Source organism: Cucurbita pepo, chromosome 13 (assembly GCF_057944985.1).
Source record: "Cucurbita pepo subsp. pepo isolate OVF chromosome 13, ASM5794498v1, whole genome shotgun sequence".
NCBI lineage: Eukaryota > Viridiplantae > Streptophyta > Magnoliopsida > Cucurbitales > Cucurbitaceae > Cucurbita > Cucurbita pepo.
Window position 1 is genome coordinate 2,240,868 of NC_141810.1, and position 12,727 is coordinate 2,253,594.

General features: G+C 33.6%; 1 protein-coding gene across 2 annotated transcripts; it reads left to right on the plus strand.

Moving 5' to 3' along the window:
* The first annotated feature begins 2,479 nt into the window (after nt 1-2,479).
* Nucleotides 2,480-8,254, plus strand: LOC111808171 (glutamate--cysteine ligase, chloroplastic). Of its 2 annotated transcripts, none has more exons than XM_087116974.1 (16): nt 2,480-2,798; nt 3,191-3,534; nt 3,981-4,131; nt 4,329-4,436; nt 4,658-4,750; nt 4,928-5,011; nt 5,094-5,162; nt 5,240-5,310; nt 5,403-5,471; nt 6,211-6,304; nt 6,425-6,514; nt 6,593-6,673; nt 6,913-7,005; nt 7,490-7,570; nt 7,666-7,735; nt 7,824-8,254. In XM_087116974.1, the coding sequence occupies exons 2-16, from the start codon at nt 3,200-3,202 to the stop codon at nt 7,910-7,912; spliced, it is 1,578 nt and encodes a 525-aa protein (XP_086973100.1). In that variant the 5' UTR covers nt 2,480-2,798; nt 3,191-3,199; the 3' UTR covers nt 7,913-8,254. The 2 variants fall into 2 exon arrangements, with proteins under 2 accessions (XP_086973100.1, XP_086973101.1); XM_087116975.1 differs by lacking the exon at nt 2,480-2,798 and adding an exon at nt 2,820-2,978.
* The last annotated feature ends 4,473 nt before the right edge of the window (nt 8,255-12,727 follow it).

A 12,727-nucleotide genomic window follows, 5' to 3' on the forward strand; every position in this document is an offset into this window, starting at 1 on the left:
ACTCGGATCAACTCGAAGGTTTTGCCCATAAACCCAAAACCGAACCAATTTCGTTCGGGTTTAGAAAAATAAACCCAACCCTTATAGTTCGGGTTTGATTGGTCCGAATTGTCGGGTTTCCGGGTTGAATGTACACCATACTTAATTTACTATATCAAAATCGACCATTGCATAGTTGAACTATAGTATGTCGTAGACGAACTTGGTCAGTTGAGAATTTTATTTATTTATTTTTAATTTGATTGATGTTATAATATTTTAATCAATTAATTAATACGGTGTAATAAAAAAAATTAAAGTTTTTAATCATTACTATTAATTAAATGGAACATAACAGCATTAATAAAGACTAAAGTTTAAAAACGAAAATAATATTAAAAGCAAGCAATGATGACAACTAATATAATTTATATGTTTGCTTAATACTCACAGGTCATTTTCAATATTTTAAAGCTGAAAAATTATAATTTAAATTAGCAAATTCATTAAATATATATAAAAAACAAAAGCAATGTAATATTTTATTATTTTTTTTCAAGTTTTTAATTTTGCTAATTTTCATTAATTTAATGGGTAATTATAAGAACAAAAAGAAATTACATGATTAATAGAGTCAATTTTTATTAAATTAAAAGTAAAAAATACTTTGTATATTATTTTAATATAATTACATTTATTTTTTTTTTTTGCGTATCTAATTTAAAATTATTGTTCATTATACATTAATAAATTCAAAATAAAATAATCATTTATTTTTAATATATTGAATAAAATAAATACTAAATCTTCCGACAAAAAAAAAATATTAATTAAATGGGACTCGAGATAGTGATTATTTTACTATTCTATCTCCGCTCAAATTTTATCTCGCTACTTTTCACATTTTTTTATATAAATACAAACGTGCGTAGATATTTATTTACGGAGTAAATAAATAAATAAAAATGTTATATTTTTGTTCGTAAATAATTATTGAATACATTTATTTAATAAAAATGGTCAAATATATTTAAAAAATAATTATATATATAAATGAAAAAAAAAAATGATCGAACCTGATTCCCACTTGTATCATTGGAGAATTAAAGAGTGAGAGAAAAAGATGAAAAAGGCTTCGTACCCATGAATTTTAATATCATATTTATTAATTCAAAAGTAAAAAATAAAATAAAAAATACTATTTTTTTTTTAATAAAAATGTATTGTGACGTCAGCTTTTGTTACTAATTAATTATAAATATTAATATGCTACTAAAATTAAATCCCGTTAATTAAAATGTCGAGTTTGAAAAATTCAAATTTCATGAATAATAACAACAAAATTATATTTATATATAAATTATACGTATATTGTAACAACTAAAGTTCACACAATTAGCAGATATTGTTCACTTTGATTCGTTACGTATCGCTGTCACCCTCACGGTTTCCACACTCTTATAAATAATGTTTCGTTCCCCTCTCAAACTGATATAAGATCTCACAATCCACCCCCAATGTGGATCCAGCATTTTCGCTAGCACATCATGCTACCAAATGTATGACATCCGAGAGTGCAAGCAACCGAGACATGTTTTAAAAATCTAGAGAAGAAATTTTAATTATTGATTCACGAATTAATCGACATTAATTTTAATTGTCAGATGTTCGGGTTTTTACTTTTGTGCTTTTAAATATAAGGTTAAAATGAATTAGTCGTGTTTTTTAATATATTCAACTTTCAAAATTAAGATTTAGCTTTGTTTCGAATATATTCTTCAATTTTCAAAAATTGTTTTTAATATGCATTTTTTGTCAGCTCATTAGTCACACGCATATGTGGCACGATAGAAACCTTAACTATAAATTATGTTCTGTAACATCGTTGAATCATAATATACCAAAAAATAAAAATTATTCGGGCGACCAACTTAATGAGATTATTTTTAGTTCAACAGCAAACAAAAGTGAAAACCCGAACATCTACAATGAAGTAGATTCACTGAATTACCCAAATTTTTATTCTTAGTTGTCATGTTCGTCTGAAATTTTAAAGTATTTTTACTTGAAAATAAAACCGTTCGGGTGAGCAAGTTAATGAGATTATTTTCCGTTGAGTAGCAAGCGAGAGTGAAAATCCGAACATCTAATAATGAAGTACATTCACGAATTTGACCACTGACATTAATTAACTCGTGATTTGTAAAATATAAATATTGAAATAAAAACAAAATGGTATAAAATTAGAATAATTTAGATATATATATATATATATATATAAAAAGAATAAAAACAGGACAGCGAATCAGCATTAAAAAATAAAGCAGAAAATGTAATAAATGAAAACAATATTTAAGGCAACCCAGTGAACTTTAACAAACAATGATGCAACAATTTCTCAAAAAATAAAATAAAATAATAATAATAATAATATTATTAGGGTTTGTTTATTGATACAGAGGGAATTAGAGATGAGAGAATATATATAAAATGCAATCAAAATCAAATTAGAATTCCAGAAGCGGAAGTTTCCATAGAAGTAAATAAAAAGGAAGAGAAAACCAAAACCCTCTCGTCTTTCTGCCACCCTCACCTGCTCCGCCTTCTTCACACCGTCCAATTCCTCCGTTTCAGTGGTCCAGTGCCTCGGCCGCCGTCGCCTCCGTCGCCTCCGCCAGTCTGTGTGGAAGTGAATCGAAGCGAAGTAAAGAAGAAGAAAAACTCCTGGTTCAGATTTCGGTACTTCGCGATAAGATAAGTGGAGCAGCGTAAAACGGTACACCGCGCCGCACTTTATCCGGCCACCTCCTTCTATTTCTGTAAGCATTTCCCTCTCTCTCTCTATTTCTTCATTTCATTACACGAGAGAGAGAGAGAGAGAGAGAGAGAGAGAGAGAGATAGAAAGGTTTGTTTCGGCATCTCTCGCCTCCATCACTCGCTCTCCAAATCTCTTAAAACGAATTCCTATTCGACGCCGAAGAATTATACTCTTTCTCCGGTAATTGTTTGCGCATGTGATTCCGAAAACATCTTCCTGTTCGATCAATTTTTGTATTGTGTGTGTGTGTGTGTCATGCAGTTGAATTTTCTTTTGGTTTTCGGTTTTTGTCATCGTTTCTGTGTAGCTGTTGTTGTATGGATTTGTTTTTGTTGTTTTGTTACGGTTTGTCTTCGGGATTGATAGTAACTGAGCGGTTGCACATTGTTTAGAATCGCGCTATGGCTCTTGTTTCAAACACTGGTTCGATTCACCGGATTGGTGCTGGAACTGTACGGTACAGAGGAGGAAGTATGGCTTTCAACTTCCCGACTCATATGGAGTCGTTGAAGATGAAGGACAATCCTATTGGTTCGTCTTCTCTATCGTGTAGCTCTGGTAATATTACGCATGGTTTGCATGTAGACAGAGTGAGGATGGCGTCGAAGCTCGGAGGCAGGATGATTGTTGCTGCGAGTCCTCCGACTGAGGACGCTACAGTGGCTACTGAACCGTTGACAAAAGAGGATCTCGTGGCTTATCTAGCTTCTGGATGCAAGCCGAAGGAAAAATGGAGGTTAATATTTCATATGCCTCCCCGCATTTAAATCAGAAAACCGTCGTTTGAGTGGCTAACCTAACTGAATCGATTTCCTCACTGTAGTTGTTTGCTTATTTTATGAATCGTATGTTCATTTGGCTATAAACCTTCAGGTCTAAGTTTCAGAAGGTTTGAGTTAGAGTTAGAGTTAGATGCATATCCGATTCATATCTTGTTGCTCTCTTTCCGTGTATGGCGTACTCCTTCATCCGTAATCCCTTTCAATGTATCTTTTAAGCTCATCAGTGAGATATTATCCCTCTATCCGGTTCCTGCATTTAACCTTTAAATGCCAGCTGCTGTAATTAGGGTGTATGGGCGTGTGTGTGTTTTTTGGTTGTTTCTTTATTTGTTCTACTGCTATTTGAAAACTTTATCACATTGGATCCACTTTTGATAATTTAATCCTGAGTTCCCTGCAGAATTGGTACAGAACATGAGAAGTTTGGTTTCGAGGTTGGAACTTTACGTCCCATGAAGTATGACCAAATAGCTGGGTTGCTTAATGGGATTGCCGAGAGGTTTGACTGGGAAAAAATAATGGAGGGTGACAACATCATAGGGCTCCAGCAGGTAAACTGCATCCCTGCCTGTAAACAAAGGGGAAACAACAACTTAGCTTCTATGGACCTTATGTAACTTGTTTAATAGTGTATGTGAATCAATATTTATTTTCCCTTAGTAAATGCTCTGGTGATATCATTATGGAGGAAAATTTTCATTTTGTTCCTTTGAATTCATTTGAATAACTTGAGATTACTATAAACTAGGGAAAGCAAAGTATTTCACTGGAGCCTGGTGGTCAATTTGAACTCAGTGGTGCCCCTCTTGAAACTTTGCATCAAACCTGTGCTGAAGTTAATTCACATCTTTACCAGGTTTGTGCTTGCTGTATGTCGGTCCTGCGTGGGTTGTGGCCATTTTATGTTTATTCTTGATGCCTGTGTCCACATTTTATTTTTCAGCAGTTCCAAGCATTCATCTCTTAATTATTTGATTGATGCAGAAGGATTGTAGAGTCTTGATTTCAAATATCTAGATGAGGTGTGTATTGGCTTTTTAATTGTCAATTATCTTACTATATAGTTATTTTCTCTAGGTGAAAGCTGTTGCTGAGGAAATGGGTATTGGATTTTTAGGAATTGGATTCCAGCCTAAATGGAAACGGGAGGATATACCTATAATGCCCAAGGTATAACTGTAAACTAAATCTAGTTTTTAATTAAACAAAATTCCTGTTCAATATGTCTTTGGCATTCCATTATTATATGTTGCTTTGGACTTGGTTCCTTACATGCCTATTCCACTAATACTCTCTCTATGTTTTGCGTTCCTTACATGTTTTACATTAATAGTAATTTGGTCTTAGGGACGATATGAGATTATGAGGAATTACATGCCCAAAGTTGGTTCACTTGGACTGGATATGATGTTTAGGACATGCACTGTGCAGGTGAGGTATAAACATAATTACAAAAAAGCTATTTTTTCTAATCAGATCAATTATTCAAGCACCTGTCTGATCCTTCTTTTAGGTTAATCTAGATTTTGATTCAGAAGCTGACATGATCAAAAAGTTCCGAGTGGGTCTTGCTTTACAACCTGTGAGAAACCCTGTCTTTGCATTTCTTTTCTTTCTAAACGTTATCTACTGTGTCTAACTACTGGGATAAGTGAACAGATAGCAACTGCTCTCTTTGCCAATTCACCATTTACCGAAGGAAAGCCAAATGGTTATTTGAGCATGAGAAGGTTCTATCAGTACCCATGCTCTTGTTTCTTTTCGTTTAAATCCTCTTTTCTGTCCCTTTTGCAATGAATTGTTTTTTTTTGCATTTGAACAGCCAGATTTGGACCGACACTGATAATAACCGCTCTGGCATGCTTCCATTTGTTTTTGATGACTCCTTTGGGTAATCTGTCATTTCTATTACTGAAGCCCTTTCATATGAGTACTTCAAATAAATGTTGAAATGTGTGCAAATGGTCCCAAACAGTCGCTGATAAAAAAAAAAAAAATTGCATTGCTATTTTTGAAGTAGAAAGTGGAGACTAATGTATTTGGGAAACCAATTGGTAGTTCATGGCATCACAACTGTTCAATGAAGCTTATTCAGTTTCTTATCTCAACAAAGTACTAGCTTGGTTGATTGAAGTTAAAACTGTTTGAAAATTTTGAAATTTTTATGAGTAGAGGAACGTCGCTTTGATTTTTGGAATTAATGTCTTCTGTAGCTTTTTCTTTGTTATCTCTAGCCTAAGGTTTTTATAGCGAGTTCCTTTTTCCTTTGATGTCAATTAGAGACTCTTTTTATTATCTCGTTTGGCCTTGGGTGATAGGGTATAATCTTCTCTTACCTCATGCATTTTTCCCTACTTAATGAACGTTTAATGTTTCTCTTCCTCAAAAAGAAAATGAAAGAGAAAACTCTGCTCCTCACTTCAGGCTTCCACTTGCTCTGTTAGAAAAATATCTTCATTTTTTACTATGGGGTTCAAGGATTCTTCTCATGAAATTGTGGTTCTTTCCTATTTTATCATGTTACTTTGCAGTCCCTTGATGCCCTAGTCTTTGCAACTACTTGTAATCTTCATTTTCAGCTTTCTTCTTTGGGGTTGTGGTTATTCAAACCTGATATTTTCAAAATGCAGATTTGAGAAGTATGTTGATTATGCTCTTGATGTTCCAATGTACTTCGTATATCGGAAGAAGAAGTATATTGACTGTTCTGGAATGTCCTTCAGGGTATGCAGTTACCCTTCGTAGTCGTGCTGCAAAGCTTTCTACATCTCTTCCTTTCCATCCATCTTAATTTTTATTTTTAAGTTATTAATAACGAAACATTATTGGGTTGTCTTTCTACAGGACTTTATGGCAGGAAAGCTCGCTCCAGTTCCTGGACAGTTTCCTACCCTTACTGATTGGGAAAATCATTTGACTACGATATTTCCAGAGGTATTATATAATCAAGTTGCTCCAACATTATGCTTGTTGTGACCTAATTCTTGTATCTATTTTCCCCTCACAACTCAGGTCAGACTGAAGAGATATTTGGAGATGAGAGGTAGTGATGGAGGCCCTTGGAGGAGATTATGTGCTCTGCCAGCATTTTGGGTAATCTTCATGATATAATCAGGCTATGTAGACTACTTAAACATGGATGTAATGTGTATCTTATTAAGTAAGATGCTTATAAATTTGGGGTTGTTCTTTTGTCTGTGTGCGGTTCCTTATTTCAACTTCTTTTAGTGTGTTTCTTGAACTCATCGTCATTCCATCAATGTTTATTACTTGATCTGCAATTATTCTACCTATAGAATCGAATGTTGCTAATGTTATCTTCAAAATGTCAGGTTGGTTTGTTATATGACGAAGATTCCCTGCAAAATATTTTAGACATAACAGCTGACTGGACAACCGAAGAAAGACAGATGTTGAGGAATAAGGTAATTGGATCTTAGGGGAAATTATTTTCTATTTGATTGCTGATTGCAACTCGTGAGAAGCTGGGCAGACACTGCCACCTTCATTCTGATTTTGTAAATCGATGGTTTTCCATAGAGGAGTTGAAATTTCTGCTCAAACATTAGCACAATTCTCTCTTTCCTTCCTAAAAGTTATTACGAAATTGCATGTCTTGTCGTGTTTGTTTATGCCTTATGTGATCTTCAGTGTGTGTGTGTGTGTGTGTGTGTGTGTTTCTGTTATGAATATAGTGTGTTCAACAACAGGACATGATCCACATATTATGGGGACACGTATTGTGGACCTATGGTTACTGTCTAACCGATGCAAGTTTGTAATAGGCTGTTATTCTCTGTTCTTCTCAAGATGCCCATAGCCGATATGAAGTCCATGAATATTTTGCTTGTATTTCGTAGTTTATTTTTCAGGCAAGGAACATTCTCATTAATCTAAGATTTTAACTAGGTTCCAAAAACCGGTCTCAATACTCCATTTCGTGATGGGTTGGTGAGGCACATTGCTCAAGATATTGTTAAGATAGCAAAGGTATGTCTAGCAAAACTATTCTCTTCTATTATGAGTGCTGGTCTTATTATTGGCACCACTACTGTTGAGTCTGAAACAAAATTCCCACACTTCAGGATGGCTTAGAGAGAAGAGGTTTCAAGGAGTCTGGGTTCTTGAATGAGGTGACTGAAGTAGCTAGAACAGGTGAGAACAAATGCCAATATGCCAATTTTTATAAGTATATACGCACTCAATTTCCTTGGCCCGTAAATCGGTTTAATCTCTATTACAGGTGTGACACCAGCTGAAAAGCTGTTGGAATTGTACAACGGGAAATGGGGACACAATGTCGATCCAGTTTTCGAGGAGCTTCTATATTGAGCTCTGCATCTCTTCTACTGTAACCTTGCAATGGAACACTGGTAGGCTGTGCTGTTATAATGTGTTAAGTCTCCCCCCCCTAGTTTTCTGCACATCTCAGTTTTATCAATTCACGTCCTCTTTGAATAATTGAAATTGATACATGAACAATAACTTTGGTGGTATTTTCATATAGTTGTTGTAATTCTATGTTGCTGCCCTTCCTTTGATTGTGGTAAATTGTAACCACACCAAAAAAAAAAAAAAAGACTATAGGATGTTCATTGTAGTGAAGAATCAGAGCTTCTTATTGAGCCATTTTTCTGTCATGTCATTGACAGTAATCAATAAACCTTCTGTTCATCCTTATGTCTTCTAAGAAAATGAAACTCCCAACTGTTTTAGGTGTCAATTTAAACAAAATGGACAAAAATAAGTGTGGATTCTTCTCGATTCCTTCATGTTTTTGGTAGTACATGATATAAGTTGGTTAGAAGGTGTAATTTTGAATTGTTTTGTTATTCTGTTTTGTTGGCCATTTTAGTTCATTGTTCTTCAATTATTAATGTTGATTGTGGATATGGGTGATGAGTTAAGTCAAAATCTTCACCAAATAAGCAGCAAAAAAACATCAATTTTAGGGTGCGAATCCACTTCTAATGGCTAAAATGTCAAGCATCCCACCAAACCCAACAATCTCAAAACCCATTTTTACTCCACTAATCCAATGCAAATCCACAACTGAGTAGCCAAGAATGTGGGCTTTGTGGTGCATAAGTTCTTGTTTGATGATATGGGTTTGGGTGTATTGATGAGTTTTTTTTGTTGCATCAGTTCTGCAAGTATGATGAAAAGTTTAATGAATTGCTTGAGATTCCCTGCTGTAAACAGTTTCTGTATAATTAGGTTCCATCCTCTTTGGGAGAGGGGCGAATGAGTAATATCATGTAATTAGTACACCAACTCGGTCTTCGTCTTGAATAAATGGGTAATAGTTAAGATGGGAAAAAGGGTTAATCAAATTCTATTGAGTCTGATGCATAAGTAGTGACGTGCACGAATGGTGTAACGATTGTCCTGCTGTCTTTGACATGGACTCGGTGAAATTGAATTCTCCATGAAGATGCGGAATACCAATGGCTAGACGGTAAGTGAGAATATTTGTTAAAACTACCAAATCTAAATGTGTGAATACCAATAGTTTGAGATTCTCTACTGTTTAGTGCACCGACTCTATCTCTTCGTCTTCCCTCCAAGAATAAATGGGTAATAGTTAGGACAGAACAAAGGGTTGATCAAGTTCTATTGAGTTTAATGTGTGTAAGTAGTGACCTGCACGAATAGTGAGACGACTGTCCTGTTATCTCTGACATGGATCTTGTGAAATTGAATGCTATGCGAAGATGCGGAATACCAATGGCTAGATGGTAAGACACCTTAACTAAAGCTTTGCAGTGAAAAACGCTATGTCATTTACAACTCTAGCATATTTTGGATTGCTCGATAAAGGTGTTTCTATTGTTGAATCGATATGACAACCCTGTCTACCCTAGATTCCGTGCACCTTAACTAAAGCTTTGCAATGAGAAACGCGTTAATAACTACATTTATTCAAAGGACAATCAAATTCTAAACTTCTTACTGTAAAAAGATTTATTTGCAATCGACTAATTTGGACTATTATTATCCTACTACTATATTTATTTTAATAATTAAAAAATTGATCTTTCGTCACTTCTCCCTTTTTTTAGTTTATTATTTATATAAATATTATAATACTATTATTATTTATTTTTAATCTTCACATTCGTATTCCTTTTCCTTTCTATTTAAACTCATTTTTTTCTCCATATTTCACAACCCCTTTGCTTGCAAATTTTTGAATCTTCACATTTTCAAAAGATTCAACTGTTTAACTTCCAAATTTTATTTTATTTCTCGCCTCAAAATTTCAACATTTTTAACCGTTTGATCTTGAGTCGTGAAGAGAATTAAGTTTGTTCTTGAATTAGTAAAAAGAGCGGTGAAGCAGTTTTGAATCCGTAGAAAAAGTGAAATTTTTTTTTATCAAATTTTCTTTTTGAGACGCTTGGAAAGAAGAGTGCGTAGAGTTTGACAAAACAAACCACAATTAATTATATTTTCTAACTCTTATATCTAATTGTGAAAGGTTATAGTTAATTATTGTGTATTTAAAATTTTCATAATTGTTTATTGTTTTGGATTGATTTTTATTCTTTTTAATGTTTGTTGTCTTCGTTATAATTTTTAATTGTTCTAGAAAGTTTGATAGTTAAAAAAAAAAATTAAGCATACTAAAAGTATTTAAGTACGTTTTCTTAATTATCAATTTTTTTAGAACAATTAGAACCCAACAAATATATAAAAATAATCACTTAGAATATACAATAAATCACAATGATAGTTTCACAATTACACGAGTTAGAAAATATAATACCTCAGTTTTATGGTGACTCGGTCATATTCGACTACTCTATTCTCCAATTGTGAATAAAATTTTCTTGCCTCTTTCCACAAATCAAACCAAAACCAAAACCACAATAGTACTCTTTTTACAAGTTCAAGAACACGACTCAAGATCAAATCGTTCGGTTGAAATTTTGAGAAACATACCTCAACTCTCTTAAACAAGAGATTTACAATTGAAATATTCACAACCATATCGCAATATAATATAAATATCTCTGAATAAAAAATTGAGGATCGAAAATGATAGGATCAGACGTTTTGGGAGAATAAAAAATGCAGAGAAGTAGATGAGTTAAAATAAATTTGGGAAATTGAGGTGGAAATTAAAAGTAATTAATAATAATATATAAATAATAAACTAAAAAAAGGAAAGGAACCAAATCCTATTGTATTTAATAAATATAATGATAATAAAAATAATAATAACAAATAATAGTAATAATGAATAATAATAATAATAATACTGATTGGTTCATGAGTTTAGATTTTCTTTAAATAATAATAATAATAATAGCAGTAATAATGATTAACAGATATGAATTTAATTTTTTTAAAAATAATAATAATGACCAATTTAATTTTTTAAAATAATAATAACGTCAAAGTTATAGGTTTATATATATATATATATATATATATATATATATTTCAATTATAATAAAACTTTAGTTTTTTTTTTTTTTTATTATTAATCTAAAAACAACCAAATTTTCACATCGATATGTTTGATTTGTTTAGGATATAAACTAAATCGTGACGTTATCATGTTGGGTAGCTCTTTAATCATATCTCAAGATGTTAGAATAAACCTTCAACGGAACTAGAAATGATGTCAAAGCTTCAATTTCGACAATATGAACGAATCATGGTGGGGTAAGAGTACCTCCATATCTCTCTATTCATTACTATAGATGTGGTCGATCCTCGGGAGCACGTTCTGTGCTAGGCACGAAACCGTGTTTGCTCTCATCTTTAGAAGAACAAGATGAATGGAGAGAATTTTGTCTTTGTTGTTGTGATCTTTTTAGTTTTGAGGACCGAGCCCTCTCGGAGCGCTATATGTGTCTCATTTTGATTTTCGGAGGGCGAAAAGTGCAGAAGCTTGGAGATATGAAGCAACATGCGAAATAGGAGATATTGGTTGGCTTGCATTGCATCACATCAATCAATTGTAACCTCTACGTGATCTGATAGGACAAACTTCTACGTCATATCTGATAGGACAAACTTCTACGTGCAAATACTGTTGGAGAAACCATGGTTCCAACCTCAATCAATTGTAATCAAGTGGACGAATGGTCGATGTCATAGCAATATGGGACTCTCACACCCTCCTACGTGTTATGTAACAACTCAAACCTACCACTAGCAGATATTATTTTTATTCTTTTTGTGCTTTTATTTATGGACTTCCTCTCAAGATTTTAAAACGCCTCAACTAGGGAGAGGTTTTCACACCTTTGTAAACCGACTTCCCCTCAAGGTTTTAAAACGCTGAAGAGGTTTCCACATCCTTATAAAGAATGTTTTGTTTCCCTCTCCAACCGATGTGAAATCTCACAATCCACCAGGAGATAATTCAACTGATACTCTTTTGATTTGAAGTTATTTGTCAGAAACAAACCTCCGACGCTACACCCTCATCGTCCTTGTACTCGATCGCTTCTAAGATCTCATGTATGGCTGTCAAATCCATTCTACAACATCATGTGGTATAGCCATCCACGAGAAGGAACATGACAAAGAATTAACCGTGAGCTCATTGTAGTGATCGTGGCTTCAGGATCGATACAGAGAGACAACCAGAGTAATATGAATGTCAACGTTTTCTTAAAAATAAAATAGGTATACAACCAAAACTTTCGTGGGATCAATATATAGTTTCGAGATAGAGAAAAGAGGAGGGGGGCAAGCAACCTCAAGATCTTTCTGAAGAGGAATCAATGCTGCAACATCAACATCGGTTGGAGAGCGGAACGAAGCATTCCTTACAAGGGTGTGGAAACCTCTCTCTAACACACACGTTTAAAATCTTGAGAGAAGCCCAAAAGAGAAAGTTCGAAAAGGATAATAACTGTTAGTGGTGGGCTCGTGCTATTACAAATGGTATCAAAACTATGCACCGGGCGATGCGCTAACGAAGACGTAGGCCCCCAAGGTTGGAGAATCTGATATCTACGTTAGAGTAAAAATTAGTTTTATGAAAAATGTCAAGAAATCTTGAAAATCTACATCGATATTAAAAAAGTCTAATAGAAATTGTTCATTTATAAATTTAATTTAATTTCAAAATTGTTCATACGTCGTATAATCTCAATCGACCCTACTTTTCTTACTAAAAAATAA

Bases quoted from the DNA above. Each gene is read 5' to 3' on its own strand.
- LOC111808171 (XM_087116974.1), top strand. From the start codon at position 3,200: ATGGCTCTTGTTTCAAACACTGGTTCGATTCACCGGATTGGTGCTGGA. The intron at 5,012-5,093 runs GTGAGGTATAAA...TCCTTCTTTTAG, and splicing joins TTAGGACATGCACTGTGCAG to GTTAATCTAGATTTTGATTC. The intron at 6,674-6,912 runs GTAATCTTCATG...TCAAAATGTCAG, and splicing joins GTGCTCTGCCAGCATTTTGG to GTTGGTTTGTTATATGACGA.